Here is a 17806-nt window from a genome sequence, read left to right as displayed (position 1 = left end):
TTCCCATAACTCTGATCTAAAACATGTCCAGATCTGTCATTGAAGGATTGTGCATTATCACATCTGCTTTCTCAGTCTGGTTGGTATCTCTCTGAAATGTTCCTCCTCTTCCTTTTCCTTTTGTCAGTATTGCTAAGGAATGGGTCTGTGGTGGTGGTGGCCTCATCTCTTCAATGAGGAGAAAAGTAGAGTACTAGGAGAGAGTTGAGAGAGGAACTGAGGATGGGACATACGTGCTCAAGAAAAAGCATCAAGATTGACTTGGAACTCCAGGGACTGAATCTAAGCCACGTTGAGGGATGTCCTTCACATACTTAACTAGACTTTATTTTTTAACATCCCTTTCATTTCTGGAGAGAGAAAGTGAAAAACTGATGAACTGGGAGCATGGGATAGACCAGGCTCACTTTTGTCCAGACATTTGCATTCTGTAACCACTAGCCTGCTTAGGCTGCACTGTGTGTATTCAAGAAATCTCTCCTGATTAATTGTGCACTCTGAATTGCCCCTGCACAGTAAAAGACTGGCAAGCAAATACAGACTAAAGCTTGAGAAAAGGAAATAAAAGTAATAAGTAATAAAAGTAATAAAGGATAAAAGTAAGGTTACCCAGCTCTTGTTACATACATCTTACCACAGTTGATGTATTCCAGTATTCATGAGTAGTGTGTACTGTCCAATAATTTGAACTATTTTCACACAATTCAACCAGCAAAATTATATCTTTAGGTTCCTAAGGGAGACTAAGTATAGCGTAAGAGAAAATGCTCCACCTCTGCTTTTTTAAGAGCTATTTGAATATTTTAGTGATGTTCTCACACTGTCCTGCACTGTGCTATCAACAAGGGCTCGGTAGGGCCCAGCCTCTGCAGCGGAAGGATCTCCTCATGTGAGTAGACCAGCCTAAGCAGCAGTCAGATGAAAAAAGAATATAATTAAAGGAATAGTAATTCATTTGATCCTGTAACACTCTGAACAGCTGTCTGTTAACAAACTGTCATCCAGGTAGTTAAATGGCAGGCAAGATGAATGGGTTAATGTTTTTTTGTATGCTTCCCTCAGCTTATTGTTTCTTTCTGCTGTCTGTAGGTGAGCAGGCTTATCAGGACCAGGCTCATGACAAGCAAGAATGATACTCAAGTACTCGGAATATGTTTCTCATTCCCTGCTGTTCAAAGGCTGCTTCCAGTTGCTGTCTCTTTCTCATGGTTGTTCTGGTTTGACTTGAATGGTATCAGGTTTTCCTTCTGCTTTCACTTTTAGGTGTTTCAGTCAAGCGAGGTTCCAGAAAAGACATCATCACCTGAAGAATCAATCCGGATGACGAAAGGAATCACCATGGCAACTGCCAAAGCTGTTGCAGCTGGGAACTCATGCAGACAGGAGGATGTGATTGCTACAGCAAATCTGAGCCGCAAAGCAGTAGCTGACATGCTAACAGCTTGTAAGGTAAAGATTCACTTCCTTGCCTAAGACTGATTTTTTTTTTTTTTTTTTGGTGTGTGTGTGTGTGTTCCTCTAAATCACTTGAATGCTTTAGTTTCTGTTCAGTTTCTTTGTATTAATGCTCTACTTTTCAGATGAGAAAGTTAATGGCTGTGATAATTTTAAGGGAATGTCTCTCTCAGAAAGGATTTTCTGTGCTATGCACAAAAAAAGAAGCAGCACTAATATTGACTATTTTCTTTTTGTGAAAATGAGAAGTTTTTATTTGACCAGAAATTTCCAGTTTTCAGTTTCCTATTAAACTGGAAGACAAACAATCTGTGCAAGTAGTAGAATATATGAATAATCCTATGGTCACAAATATGATTTCAGTATTTCTAGGAAGAGTGAAAGGAATGGTGAAAGGAATCACTCGGGTCTATTTTTAGTAGTCCTTTCCACCCCTAACCAAATCTGTTGGTTTGCTCAATTTCGTCTGCGCTTTTCAAAAATGTGTTTTGCCTTTGCACTACAAATATTGGTACCCTGTTTTCTACAGTTGCTTGCGCTGGACAACTTTCAAAAACTGACCTGCAAAACTGGGGGGAAAGTATGTGTCATATAAATAAATGGCTATTAAGCCATTTGGCATTGTTCTGGTGATAAAAAAGATTTAGGCATAAATTAAAAAAAAGGGCATTATAAAGACCTCATTCCTTTTGGTCTTCAGTAGTAACACAAAGTGCCTTTGCCTGTTAAATTATATTTATTTACTTTTGCCTTTACATATATGGAGGATGACAGTAAAATAACAGTGCTCTCTGAGGTGTCTGATTTTCAGTATTTGGTCAAATCCTAACTGCCTACATCAGTCCCAGATTAATTTTAGCCTAATACTGCCGAGGTAGAAGGGTTAATTTTGTTTTTAAAATAATCCTCATACAAAAGTGCAAGTTCTAATATAACATAGAACTGGATTTATACAAAACCACTGAATGAAACTTTTTATTTTGACTTAGTTTTCTGATGGGGTTTTCAGTCTCTGACAGTTCTTGAGCACTTCGCATGCTTCAAATTTTGATTCTGTCTTCTCCACTTCATAAACCCAGAAGGTCAACTAAGCAAAGCAGCTCTAATTTGCATAGGAAAATTAAACAACTGTGCTCCTTACATGGGAACTCCTATAGCCTAATATGTCTTAGGTACAAGCCAGTTAATTGAAACTTCTAAGGGAGTGCAACATTCTGACAAATCAATTCAGGCATGAATTCAGATGCTGAGGTGCACTAAACATCCTTTGTCATTTGGAAGTAGCTAGTGCAGATATATTTTTGTTTCGATCTCTCCAAACAGGCAGCAAATTCTCAGGAACAGAATCCTGTTTCCAAAAATGTTATAAACACACTCACATACACAATATACAGCCCAATACATAATTTTAAACATTTAGTTATGAACATTCATCTTTTTATATTTGCTCCCAGTTAATTTTATGGTTTAGGAGTTCATGCATTGCAAGTAGCCGACAGGATGAAACTTCCTGCAAACTGCACAATGGAGGTCTGGGATGCTGGAAAAGCATTCATGATCTCCCAGGGAATTACCTTCACAAAGCAAGCAATCTACAGAAGGAAAATGGCTGGGAATCATTTTACTTACCTGTAATGGTACACTGACAAGGAGTAAGATCTAGTTTTATCTTATCTACCTTTCCTAAAATCAAGAGCGGTTGTTGAGCAAACGGGAATAAAAGCCTCCAGGTATACTATGTCATTTAACAACTCTTTTAAATACACAGTTTGTACCAGATTTTATTTAGACAATCCTGTTTCTACAAATTTTGCTCAGAGACTTAGAAATCTTATGCCATTAATTTCTACAAATTGATTATTGTACATAGCATTTCCATGATAAGCCCCATCCCTTGAATTTTATGGGTAGGATCCAGCAGTCTTAGCCTCACTATGCTGTAAAAGCTGTGCAATGCCTTGCAACTTGGTTTTTATGACATTTGACAAATACTGGAGGGGTTTCCAGTGTGATTAAGCTAGTCTGTACAATAAGCACTGACAAATAATCAGATTTTGGTGTCCTTTGGGCTAAGACAAAAGCGTGTGTATATGAGCTATGGTAGAATTGCATACAATATAGCTCAGATTTCCCTGGTGCCGGGAATTTAAGTCCTATTTCATTGCCAGCTGCCTAAGGCAAGTAGTATAAGGGATTTGACTTATTAGGAGTTATATATATGCTTATGCTTGTTCTGCTGTACGTGAATTTACAGTGCTCATTACTAATTCTATACTCTATAAGTAGATGCCATTTCAAAAGACAATGAGGTTGACTACTGCGGGATATAATGAACAAAGACAACTCTCATTAAAGTCAGTGGAAACACTGTAATTACATTTACTGAAGGTTGGAGCAGGCCCTAAGATAATAACAATTTCTGTCTTTATTACCTGTTTGTATAAAATAATGACTATGCAGTAAGTAACCTGTGCATAATATCACTATTTTTAATGATTGCTTTTGAAAAGTAAACAGGTACGAAAGGTCCATCAAAAGCACAGAAAATAATTGAAACGAGTAATGACTTAGATCGTTACATAGCCGGTAGGTTGATGGAAATGATTATTCACCTTTTCTCAGCACTCGTGAGACTGCATCTAGAGTACTGCGTCCAAGTTTGGGCTCCCCAAAAGGGGTACTGATGAAACTGGAGCGAGCTCAGCAGAGCCCGCCCAGCCGGTTGGGGCTGGAGCGCAGGCCCTGTGAGGAGACGCTAAAGAACTGCCTGTTCAGCCTGGAGAAGAGATGACTTTGAGGGGACCTCACAGCAGCCCTCTAAAACCTACCGGGAGATTGCTGAGAGGAGACAGTCTTGGGCTGTTTACCTGAGGGGCACAGCAGGAGAACAAAACACAATGGTCCAAAAATGAATCATAGGAACTTCCAATTATTCCACTGTGGGCATAATTAAGCATTGGGACAGGGGCCTAAAGAGGATATGAAATCTCCATCTTTGGAAGTTTTCAAAGACCTAAGTGATCTGGTCTGAATTTAATGTTGACCCAGCCTTAGGCAGGAGGTTGGACTGGAACTCTCCCAGTTCCTTCAAACAGCACTGACTTTTTGACACTGACTGTCTTAGTACATTTTAGTTCCACAAGTTATTCATCAGTGCTGACAGGCTAGAAGTTGTAGTACTAGAGTCAAGTAGTGCTTGCTGCTTTACTGTCTTGAAAGCACGTGAAGAGAAAAGGAGGTCTGATAGTGAAAGGAAGCCTCAGCATGAGGAAATAAATGTGTGTTCTAGTTCTTCGGACACATGTTTCAGTTTGAGATGCTTTGGTAGGCTTTCTGTGCAAGTCTGGAAAACTAAACATTTCTGTTGTGAGTTCTAACTGGTGTAGTGAGATGTCTGTTGGGATGTCTCTGGGCTACAAAAATGTCTTCCTAAAATGACTTTATCACCTCTTCAGTCTGCTGTGAAGTATATGGTTTAAGACTCACTGAACCTTAGAAATGCTCCCCAAATATTCTGATATCAGTCTTGGCTTTGTATGCAAGCATAAGAAGAAGTTGATATTTCCCTCCTACAGATGTTTGTTCTAATTGCATGTGTAACAATAATATTTAAGTGCAGAAGAGACATATTAGGGTACTTACAATGTATTCATATGAAACACGGGGGGATCCTTCTGCCTTATTTGAAAATGAAAAATAAGCTATTCTGGATTTTGGGGGCTCGTTTGAAGTATGCTGAAGATGGGGAAAGTCCTACCCTGCTTCCTCCCACCTCCTTTCCCTTCAGATGATTTGTTGACAAGATGAAGAGATGGAGGTGGCTGATGAGAGCCGTTTTCGTGCTCTGCTGACCTTGAACTTCCCGGCAGAGGGAGCCCACAGACCAGCTCCAGGCCCAGCTGACAACAGCGCTTGCTCGGGATGTTGAGGGTTGCAGGAAGGGCTCGAAATAAGTGAGCAGTGAGATAATCCCCCGTCCCAGTGGAAGATACGAGGCTGCAGGGTGGAAGGAGTTGTTCTGTAAGAGGAAATGCTAATTTTTAGGATTTTTAGAAAGTTCCGCTTGTCAACAGCTAGCACTTCTGTTCAATAAAAAAGTTCCCTAGAAGTTTATTTTAGAAAATACAAAGCTTGAAGAGGCTGCAGTTTTCACTTTTGATTAAAAATAAAATGGTTGAATTAGTCAGGCTTATGTCAGATGTCAGACATTATACTTAGTGGAAATCCTTAAGAAGTCAAAGAACTGACTTTGCTGCTTCTTCTCTGTATTTAAACAGATGGTTCCAGCACTGCCTATTGCTGTGTTAAATCCCGATGTCAAGCTAAAGCCATTAATAAGCTTTTACTTACAATGTGTTACCAGATAACAAAAAAGCAGCTAACGCTTTTTTGGGTGGGTGGGTTGGTTGGTTGGGTTGGGGTTTGTGTCTCTTGGGTAAAATAATGATATCCCAGCACTTCCATAGCACTTTTCATCTGCCATTTGTGAAGCTTTTTATAAGGAACAAACTATTATCTTTATCTTGCAGAATGGAGAAGGAGAAGTGAGACGCCCACATTTGACCCACACACTGGGCTGGTGGTTGACCTCTGACTGGTCCAAAGTCTTCTGGGGCCAGTCCAGTGCTTTGGTCTCTAAACCAGATGGCCATTTCTGCTTTAAATTCCTTGATGGCAGGCTGTACAGGCTTACAATAAAAAAATGGTTTTAGCATATTTCTAACCTGTAAGATGTACACGGCCATTTGTGGGTGGCAAAACTACACTTACAATTTTTAGTTTTGTTGGTATTAGTAAAAAAGAAGAGCCACAATAGCATAACCTTTGCACTGTAGAACAGTATATACGCAACCCAAGAGCCCGTTCCAGTCCCAAGATGTTTTCTAAGTGATATATTTTCATTAGAAGAAATCATATATCCTCCTGTATTTTCAGATGATTCTTCAAGGGTTTCTCTATTTGTTCTCAACTGGCAGAAAGAAGTAGTACTACTGCTGACAATACCTAAGGAAGGACACTAAGAAAGACTGCAGATGCACACCCAGACAGGAGGATGTGCTGAGAAAAGGAAAAGTGTTCCCAGTGCCATTCTCAGAATGGGAGCTCTGCTGCTTTTTGAGCGCAGTTTGCTTACACCTTTACAACAGAAACGGCTGGCCCTCAAGCTCAAATGTCATTTGCATGTTATGAAAAAACTCTTCCCTTCTCTTTCCCCTATCTTCTCTTTGCCGACCTCCTCTTGGAGCAGTTTTGGGGTACTAATGTTGTTTTGCCTCCTCAGCAAGCATCATATCACCCAGATGTGAGTGAAGAAGTTCGAGAGAGAGCCCTGCGCTTTGGAACAGAATGTACCCTGGGATACTTGGAACTCCTGGAACATGTTCTTCTGGTAAGGAGTCATCTGCATGCACATACTGGATCCCTTCCAAGGAGAATAATTTCTCTGACCTCTTGCTATAGTGGCTGCTAGCGACACATTTTTATCAGTTTGTCACAAGATTATGAACAGTTTTGTTATTCAGGAAAAGCAAGCTAAAGTGAACTCAGTACTTCAGCTCAAACTGCAAGACGGAAGGAAGACCGGAAGTACTTAGATGGGACTGAATTCTGGGTTGGATCTGGAGGCACTATGGGTCCTGACCTAAAAATGGTCCCCAACAAAGAAATGAAAATAAGACACTTCAGTATTCTTGTAAGCCCACTATAAGCATTAGACATATTAGGCACACTCCTGTCCCCCAGACCAAAGAGGTTACATAATCTTTATGAAAGCCCTTTTACATGCCTTTTGCAGTCCTGATTCCAGGAAAATAAGAGGCACCTACTCAATGCCATCCCAAAACCCCAAGCCAGCACTGCCTCACAAAGAGCTCTGCAACTCATGCCAGACATGACACCCCCATAGCTCTGCATAAAACTTCTCCGCTGAAATCCAAACTCATGAATCCTGCTGTCCATTGGCTTTTCTTGACCACACATAATTGTCACATAATATATTGTTCTGCTGTTGCTGTTACATTTGTAGGAAGTAATAATGTGTGTTTGAACTAACATTTGTGAGATATTGAAGTTCCTGGAGGTGACTTAAATCAGCAATCATCTTCATGGATGCCCAGAGATTTCTTTTAAGTGGCTTTAAGCTGACATATTGAAGTCTCTGAAACTGTAATTTGCAGCCGCTAACTGTAGATTAGTAAATCCAAGTCAGTTTTACTGCTGAGAATACAGCATGTCTAATAATTCACATCAACTCGTTGAAATATACATAACATAGAAGTAAACTCACAGTTATGCTTGCCACTAGCAGGGAAAATAGTTCAAGAAAGATTGAACTTGTTAATGTAATTCCTACAGCTGCATAGCACTAAGTAATTTCGCATTAGATGTGTGATCCATTTTTAGTTCAGAAGTACTTTGGGGAATTTTTCAAATTTGGTCTCCTGAACTCATAGTACTTGTTTCAAACAAGAACAGACCAAAGACTTGAGTCAATTTTTGCTCATTTTATTTTTCTGTCTCTGCTTAAGTAAAGAGGCTTAAGGTAACAAAGGCCTGATCCTCTAATAAAGCGGAACAAGCCTTTCTTACCTTAAGCTGCTTTACTTTCAGGGCCCTAAAGCCATGAGAAAATTCCACACCCCGCCCCGCCCCTGCCCCGCAATGTTTGCTGCCTCAGAAAACTGACTCTGTGATCACAACCACAATAGAAGAGCATAATGCCTGCATGGAAAAAAAGATGTATGGAATGGTAACTTCATCCTGACTCTTTGCTGAAGTCCGTCTAGCACTAGTCACGTACACACATAATACAGACATGCTGTGCTTCATAAATGTAAACTGGATCTGGAAAGTAGATTAAAAAAAATCACTTTCAGAGGAACACTGAACCAAGTAAATGACAGACTTTTTGCTCTACGGAGTTTTGCCTTCTTTCCCCTGAGTTTTATCTCTTGGGAGTTGTGGCAGAGACGCAGTCTAGATGTAATCCAAGAGATTTGTTTGCTTGTTCTGTGGTTACCTGAGCTGTTCTCCTGCCATACACAATCTTGCTAACTTAACATCCTAGCTCAGATTTGTTTTGCTTGGATAAAAGAAAAAAATAGCAAGATGGTTTCAGTGTCAGACAATCCTGTTGCTTCCTGATCCCTGTTACTCTGGTAGTTTAGTACCCCTAGGTCTACAGTCTCATTTAATTTATAACCTCCTGAAACACAGATCATCTCAGATTAAAAATCTCTAATTAGTCCACGTGGCACCTTGTGATAGAATTGTTAATAAATTCAGTCACACCCTTGGTAGTCAGGCTAGGGATGATTGCATGGGTGTCTCAACACAGGGATGCCAAGGAATAGTATTCAGCAACCTTATTTCTTTGAAGATGATACTTTTTAGGTGCAAGAGTTGTCAGATGCAGTATCTAAGATTTCTTAAGCCAGTGTATTGACTTGTGCAGAGGTTGCATTGGGCAAATAGCACAAAACTGACTTGATTGCTCAAAGGAATATCCCTCTAATCACCTACCTAGGGGAAGGGTGTGGGAACACACTAATTAAAGCTGATGGGCATGCACAAATTTGTATAAAACAACTTGTAAATTATATTCTTAGCAAGGTTAAAGACTGACCTGCCCTCCTACATATTCATATGCTCCATCTTGGTCAGTTTTGATGCATGCTGAGTTGAGGGGAAGTCTGAAGCTTTTGTTGTTATTTTCATGCCATGCCTGTACATGACTCTGCAGGGGATGAGAATCTGCTGTGAGTTCTAAATTGGCTTTAAAAACAATGCAGTTTGTAAACCACCTAGTTTTAAAGTTTGTATCCATTTGTTCAATTCCAACATTGTCACCACCATCATAGGTGGCACTAGTGTCACAGTTGCTGGAGCAGAAAATGTTCTTTGCTATAGTCCTGACCACATTCGTGTATTTTTGGACATTTTTGCTTGTGTGGGACGATAACCCCCGAGATGCTCAATGCTCAACTCCTGCCATGCTAAGGGATTACGCAGTGTATAAACCTTGGTTATAACTGTGTTGTTACATTTTGTTAGCATTGCAGATTGTTCAGCTATTGAGGATGCATGTACTTCTGTTTACTATGGAAACTAGTTGACTAAAGATCATCCTTAGGAAGCAGACCAGTCCACTCATACATTGACACGGCAGTTCCAGAGGGACAGAATTCCTCGTGTGGCAGAGTTCTCACCAGGCAAAGTTAAGAAAACAGTTCAGTTTAGTTTATTCTGTCAAAGTAAGGGCATTTGACTGCAAAATGGGAAACACACTTAGAAAAGATAAAATGTATTTTCAATGCGCATCTAGTTTTTAGAGCTGCTTTGCAGAGGAGTTTTTTAAAACCTTAAGAAAATGCACACCTGAATATGACTTTTGAGACTCAACCTCTTGTTTTGCTTTTAAATCTCTCTATATATCTGTCAGTCTCCTCTCAGAAGTAGTTTTTGAGTATACACAAATTTCCAGAACTTAATTGTTTTTTTCCTTACAATATGGTAATTAAAAATGCAAATGTAGTTCCTGTTCAGGGGAAGAATTCAACTTCACTGTCTGAACAACTGACTGTTTTCCATTTGAAGAAGCACAGTTTAATACTTGATGCAAATTTGGTTCAGAGGTGTCTTTCTTTCCCTTCTGTTTAAGGGTCTTGCCCAGGGTTGGCATTTCCATTGCATTCACCCTTGCTGATTTTTTCCAGAACAGGTAACTAGCGCTAGCTTGCAGAACTCTGTAATTCTATTTCTTAGAAATAGTGACCAACCAGTTTGTTAATACTAGAAAATCAGCTCTTCTCTAGCAGTTTAGAAAGACTAAGCCTGATGCGGAAGTGTAATGACTATAATATCTGAGAATGGAGTGCTAAAGCTACGTATTCCTTCCACGTACTCACACATGCGCCTCTCTTTTGGAGAATTCTGTCCTAGTTTTAGTGCTGAGAACTTCCAGACAATGTTGTCAGTTCCTGTAGAAATGCAAGGCAGTGTCACTTTCCTAGTATGCATCAGACGTTGCAATGTAAGCCTTTGCTCCTAGTGATTCATTGACAATTGTATTTCTTTCACTGGACTCACGTTTTTTTCTCAGCCAATTGCTGTATAAAATAAATCTTTCACTAGTGTGCCTTGGGAATGTTCCAGCATTCTCTGGAATCCTTTCTAATATGTATTGTTACATGTTATCTTTTTCTCTAGATCCTTCAAAAACCAACTCCAGAACTAAAGCATCAGTTGGCTTCTTTCTCCAAGCGGGTTGCTGGTGCTGTTACAGAGCTCATCCAGTCAGCAGAAGCAATGAAAGGTGAGTTGAGCAGCCTGGCTACCAGTACGGTGGGCCTTTTACTCCAGAGATGATGATCTGTTATTTTTGTAGTTTAAAACAAAACCCCAAACTAATAAAAACCCTTTTAGTATGTTCTAGGTGTCTTGGTATCACCTACTTCCATTCTTTTAATTTCTCTGCTGGTATTCACTTGTACTCAGAGTATTGGAAAACATATCAATTTGACCCTCCCCCACTTCATGTGATCAGTCATAAGTCATCTGTAAATCGTGTGGCCTTTGAAGATAGAACCATCAAGCACAGCACTCAAGAGCCACAGTAACAGAAAACAAAATACAGTATCACTCCTCTTGAACTGGTGGCTGAATTGTATTTGGATGGCTGGTTCCCTTCCTTACACTCATGTTTGTTCAGTCAAAATAAGTCCTTTGCTTTTCAGTGATAGTTGCTTTCCAACTTCAAATAAAATGGAATACCATCATCTTACCGAATTAATACTCAGCCTCTAAAAATAATGTCAATTTTAGGTCTCTAGTGCTTACAGTTCTCTGTCTGGGTCCTGCCCTGACAAAGTATGTTAATGAAACAATGAGACTTCAGAAAATTGTGGTCTGGATGATTTTCTGAACTCTTAGAATTTAACAACTTGTGGACAAATATAAATTCAGCACTCAAATAAGCAACAAATTCCATTGCTTAGCAGAAGTTCACTGTTCTTATAACAGATGAGTGATATTTTTCTCAGATACTGGCTTCCTTAGTAAAATTTTTATCCAGTGCGGTATGCAAACTCGTAGGACAACAGTTCTAACATTTTTAATGAGATGAGTTCATATTAAGGGTGGTGTTATTAAGTATTAGACCACTACCGCTGAAGCACATCTACCAGATTTACTGGGAACTTCAGTCTAAAGAAATCTTCACAGCCATCAGAAAGGCATATGAGCATTCTAATTTCATAGGTAATAGAATGCTACAGTAAAGTATGTTGAATAAAGCATTGTAATCACTTTATTTTCAATTCTGCCCCCTCCAACAAAGGCTTCTAGTAAATTCATATTTGTTCAATCATTTGTTCCTAATCTAGGCCAGAGAATATTATACTCATTTTTCTGATATTCTGTGTAATATACACTGCAGGTTTTCCTTAGTTATTTCCTGCTTTTGTCAATACACATTCCTTGGAAAAGAATCCTGACTAAACACTTTTCGTGTATGGGAATCCCTTATTAATTTCTTATGGGTTTTTTTTCCCTCTACATCGTAACCTAATTACTCTGTTTCATATAACAGTGATCTCCATTATGCTTTTTTCCTGTTCAGGTAAACTTATTGAATTCTTCAGCCTTTTCTGCACTTTCCTATGTTTCAAAATTTCTGTTTTTCTTTGATAACAAGCCAAGCCAATATCAGAATTCTCTATTTACTAAATGCTTTTTAAAAATCTTTCTATTGTCCTCATCTTTGGAAACATTTATTCATTTACAGCACTTTTTGCATTTTAATTCATATTCATTAAAATAAAAATTCATTTTGTATTTCTTTTTTTCACTTACTGCCTGTAGGGGATTTTTTTTTTTTTATTCACTTTAGAAGCTTTTTTGTGGAAAGTAAAATGTTTTTTAACCATTCCCAATTTTCATTCCTAAATACATGATAAAATTCTGTCTCCTAACCAATTTAAAATGTAAATGTTTTCACCTTTGTGAAATGCCTTTTTTTGAAGAGGAGCTGCTACATTTTACAAGTTTGCTTTTGACTGTGTTTATACATGCTGCCTGTATGAAAAATATTTTTTTCCCTGCTTATCTGTCAATATTAGGGTTTCGTATAGACTTCCTTCATCTTGTACACCATTTGAACTGAGAAATTGTCTTTGGTAATGTTTTGATATTTGGTATAAAATACATATATATGTGCTAGATAGGGATTAGCAGCATGTCATGTAGCTCACTAGGATTACAGTATTTACATGTACTTCAGCTTTCTCCCAACACATCATAAATAGGTGCCCTTCATTTGGCATTCTCCTGTGATTTGGTCATCCGTAGTGGAAACTACCTTATTCTTTAGCCGGTGCAATGTTGATCCATAAGCATTCAAGGCTATTTCCTTTGATGAATCAGACATGGGTTATGCTATTCCTGATGCAAAGTGCCAGTATCCTTCTCCCCAGTTGCTCTTCCTTAATAACAATTAAAGTTTCAGTTGATATTTTAATATTAGGTTCACCCAAACTTTCTGATCCAGTTTCAATAAGTTTAACAGGGCCTTAAGAGATTTTATTTTTCCTTTGGTTTTTTTTCATTCTAGCTTAGTCTTGCTTTGCCTGGTATACACTGCTTCCCATCCTTTTCTGTTTCTATCTGTGATGCCACTTCCTCCTCTTGCCCTTAGCAGTTATGAACTTAGAAGTTTTCTGTCTAGTTTCCTTTTCTCTCTCCATCTGATTTTCCTTTTGGCTGTTTCATTGCTTCCCTCCATCCAGAATATGGATGCTTTCTGAATCTTGTCATCCAGAGAAAATGTTATGAAATTGAAAATAACAATGCACTGAGAACTTCAAAAAATCTGAGATCACCTCCAGCCAAGTATTTGTTTTGTGGACCTACAAAATTACTTTGAGCCAAGAGAAATGCCAAAAAAAAAAAAAGTTGACCTTTGGATATGTTACAGAAACTGCTTTGGCCTTCTCTACATTGCTCTTAGAAACACATTGCCAAGAGCATGCTTTCTTCAGTCAATACTAGCTTCATCTCTAACCACTGCCAAAAAAGAGACTCTGAAAAGTGTGCTGTGGATGATTATCTGTTGTCTATAACATGTCCTCTTTACCATTCTGTCAGATTTCTCAATGTACCTTACAACTTGGTCAAGTTAGAAACCATCTTAGAGCTCTGATAAACTAAAGTTGAGTGACAACTAGTTTTGTTCCCAGTATGGACAGTATCCCTTTTTGAAGCTGCTTTGCTTACACAGTTCTTAATTAAGTTACTTTCATAACAGAATAATCCTGCTAAATGCTTTTTTTCACTCTAACTTACATTTTGCTCTCAGTGGCATAAATGACAGTGTTTTTATGCCATTATGGTACTAAAATCAGCTTTCTACAATGTGCATTCCGTATTTGACACTTGAAGTGTGATTGTAAATCACCCTGTTTGAATGGCAGCTCACAGTGGCTCTGAAGTTATTGTCTTCGTCTCCATTAATTTCAGGGACAGAGTGGGTGGATCCAGAAGACCCAACAGTCATTGCGGAGACAGAGCTACTAGGGGCTGCAGCATCAATTGAGGCTGCAGCAAAGAAGTTAGAGCAGCTGAAACCAAGAGCCAAGCCAAAGGTGAGTGTCCATCCCCATTGTTTCTTTGAAGTTAATAAAGCAGAAGATGCATATAGCACATATACCGGTGTATACTTTGTTACTGTCCATGGTAATGGTATAAACAATCAAACCTTGCATCAGTCTCAGTGCCACGAGACACTGCACTGGATGGGACTTACCCCTGAAGGAAGAGGGTAAAAAGATGCTTTTCAGGGAGTGAGTCAAGCACCAGCCATGAGCAAGCAAAGGAAGAAAAGCCAAATGTTAGAAATGCTTTGAAGAGTTACAGTATCATTACTGTTGATTATTTACTTTTCTGTTTCCAAACACATTTTACTGATGTGAAAAGTCATTCTCACTTGCCTTCCTTTGAAGACCCTTTGTTCTCATCTGAATGTGTGTAGTATAGCAGGAGAAAGCAGCAGCAACAGAGAAGGGATTCAGCAGAGTGCAAAAGACCTTCAGGATTTTCCAAGATGAAAAACATAGCATTTTATGCCGTGCTGAAAGAGTAGCTGCTTCAGTACCAAATCAGATATGTGTTATGAGGATTTCTATTTAATTTTCCTGAAGGAAAATAAATTACAGTTCATTATGAAAGCAAGTAGTGTTGCGTGTTGCCAGGTCATTTCAAACGTGTCTCTGAATATATAATATAAAATTAAGCCAACTATTTTCATGCATGGTACAGAAGGAATCTATGAAACTGCTGTTACTTATGATTGTATGCATAGCTCACAAGACTGGATCACAGAGAGAATTGCTACCTTTTTCCTAGTGTGGAATAACAGGCAGGTTTTAGAAGTAGTTACCACGTTTCCTAGAATTGCATCTCTTTAAAATGAAAATCATGCTTTGGCTGTGTAATTGACTTCAGGAAAGGACTATGTATCTATTTCCCTGTTTATGCTGCTTTGGCGGTGCAAAACTGTTTTCTAAGGAAGACTTCTCATTAGCTTTACTAAAAAGCAGGGCCTCAAATGTTGGATCATTGTTTTCAGTGCAGGGTGGTATTTTGTCATTCAGGAACATCAGATGAAATAGTTCTTGGTAGCTTCACTCTTTGAGGACTTCCCCCCTACCCCCTCAACCCGCACCCCCCTGCTTAGTGACGGGAATAAATTAGCTCATGAAAAAGAAATGCTCTTTGTCCTGCATTTTTTAACAAGTACATCCATTTTGTTTATAAAGAAAAATGGTCCTTTATAATGAGATTCTACAGAGCAGAGGACACAGGCTGAGTCTGAGGAGAGGAAGAGTCCTCCATCACCTTTTCTATACAATCACTGCACAATAGCATATGTGTGTTGCCTAGTAACCATGGAGCAGTTTCCTTCCAACATCTAAGCCACTCCAGGGTCATTGTAATTTCCCAGTGAATACCGATCTCACACCTGCTCCTCATTTAACATGTTAATTTGAGTATCCAGTCTGCCTGTGATTTATTGGTCTGTTTATTTGTTGTTTTCTAAAACTAAAATTCATATCCAACTGTTTGTTTCATTTGGGATTTCAACAGCCTTTACATCATTTTTTAGATGTTTAATCTCTTTCACAATATGGATTGTAATACACATCAAAGGTACTAGGAAGATCAGAGTGGCTCAAATACCACTTTTTCTGCTGAAGACTTGTAGCTTGTATCCTCCCAGAGTGGGATTTCCTGCTTTGAACAGGCTCTGTCTTTCTGATGCTCATCTTTGACTACATAGTGTTGTAGTGAGAATGCCTAGACTAGGTAAGGGGTTGCTACGATTGATTTTTCTTACGCTTAGTCTACAAAATGCAGGAATAGTAGTCATCTTCTACAACGGAACAGACCGCTGGTCCAGCTAGACCAACATCCTGCTTTGGTTAACAGTAATCATCATCAAGTGAACTTGCAGAGAATCCCTTAGTTGGTAATTTTAGAATACTCTGCGTGCAGGAAATCCATCATCTTCATCATTATTAATTGGTGGCTGATTCTCTATTTTTGGGTAAGCTGTTATTGGGGCAGGGAGTGGGAGTCATTTGATGTAGGCTTGAAATTTTCATTTTTGTGTGTTCCAGTTTGTCTATTACCTCTAAAGAAAAAAATCAATAGTTGAAGGTAGGGTTTTTTTTTCATTTGTTCCACTATCTTCATTTTTTTTATACTTTTGGATTTTTTTAGTTGTTCTTTTCCTCGTTTTCTCTTCATATTTTTGCACCTATCATACCCCTTTGATGTCTTAGGCTGAGACCAATAGCATGACATGTCTTCATTTTCCACTACTGGGATTCGTCTTATCCCAGAGAACAATCTCTAATAAGACACAGACCTGCTAACTGCTGCCTATGTTTTATTGTATGATGCATATGATGTTTGCTTTAAATCCTGGTCGTTTGGCTGCTGGTGAATGTGCTCCTAAAATGCTTAGTCCGCTAGTCCACTGCCCCATTGATACCTTGTTAATATCTGTCTTTCTTCTGAGCTTATATCTTGCAAGCACTTTGAGAACTCTCCTAAGTAGATGGTGTTACTCCTCCCCATCACACAAAACCTTTTCAGTATTCCCATTGCAGTGTTCAAGGTGGGGAATGATCTGTGAAGCAATGAGATCTTTATTGTTTATTAAGCAAGCTTTGGCTGTCATATTTCCTTTAAATACAATTACGTTTTTCCTGAGTGTGGACTCTTTTTTTTTTTTTTTCCTCTCCCTTTCTTTCTTTCTCTCCTGTTTTCCATTTTTGGAGGGTCAAGTGTCTTGCAACGCAGCCACATATTCCTCCTGTTATACAAATATGCTACTGGCTGTAAAATAACACCCCCCCCCCCAAATCTGTAATTTTTTTTAAGAAGAAAAACATTTTCTCTAATAAAAACTACATGCTTCACTAATACTGGAAAAAGAACACTTAAGGAAAAAGGTGCGGTAGATGAGGTACAACAGCAGAGAGCATTGCTGTACCTACCCTATTCTGTTGGTATGCTCTTCATGCTTCTATGCAGGCTTATGCCTTCAAACACAAGTGTCTTTAGTAGTCAGTAAGAATTCCCTGCTGTTAGCTTTCAGCAGTTTGTCCTTTTTTTTTTTCCCAAGATGAATCAAACCTGGATGCCTTTTTCTGCAGGACTCTGTGTGATATGTTTGATATATTAGGTTGTTATTTAATCCAACTATATATCAAACATATTCCTACAGTGTCCTGCCCTGTCTCCGGGGGTTTTAACATAGTGGAAGGCAATATGAAGGAGTACATTCACTCACAAGCAGGTTTAGAAGACTTCCTGCAGACTCCTAATCTGATTTAAAATATATACATGAAGGGCTCCTTCATCAGTAGAGTTGCTCTTGGAGGGTCTTTTAAGTTGTGTAGGGCCTTTTATGACAGTGAGCAGCAGCTGTGCCAAGAACTGACTTTCACTGAAATAGTTATTGTGTTTTCCATGGCTCAGTGCAGTAACTTACTCATATTGGTCTTCTCTTTATGAAATAGAAAATGAGCACTGCTTCAAAATAAAATGGTTTGTCTTTTGTAATTTTTTTCTACTGTTTAGCAATGAGGTTGAGGGCTCATTTGTTCTCATATGAACCCTGACTTTATTTATGCTACCCCTAATAATGGAGATTCTATAGAAAACTGGTTAAAATACAGTACACATTTTCAGGATATTCATGCCACAGACTTTGTAGCTAGCCTAATAATTTTGGTTTGTGTGTTCCAGTGACTTCATTTTCCAATCCATTTATACCCATACATAGTCG

The 17806-nt window shown here is 38.8% G+C and overlaps 1 protein-coding gene across 4 annotated transcripts in view; it reads left to right on the top strand.

The window, feature by feature from the left end:
• The window catches only part of TLN2 (talin 2), a 204148-nt gene that overhangs the window by 170711 nt on the left and 15631 nt on the right, over positions 1–17806 (top strand). For all 4 annotated transcript variants that reach the window (XM_030013464.2, XM_030013467.2, XM_030013463.2 and 1 more), the window contains exons 50-53: positions 1264–1449; positions 6737–6844; positions 10663–10768; positions 13969–14093. In XM_030013464.2, the coding sequence (XP_029869324.1) occupies positions 1264–1449; positions 6737–6844; positions 10663–10768; positions 13969–14093 (525 nt within the window). The remainder of the gene's footprint in view (positions 1–1263; positions 1450–6736; positions 6845–10662; positions 10769–13968; positions 14094–17806) is intronic.

This window comes from Aquila chrysaetos, chromosome 5 (assembly GCF_900496995.4).
Source record: "Aquila chrysaetos chrysaetos chromosome 5, bAquChr1.4, whole genome shotgun sequence".
Classification (NCBI taxonomy): domain Eukaryota; kingdom Metazoa; phylum Chordata; class Aves; order Accipitriformes; family Accipitridae; genus Aquila; species Aquila chrysaetos.
This window is presented reverse-complemented; position numbering and strand designations above follow the sequence as displayed.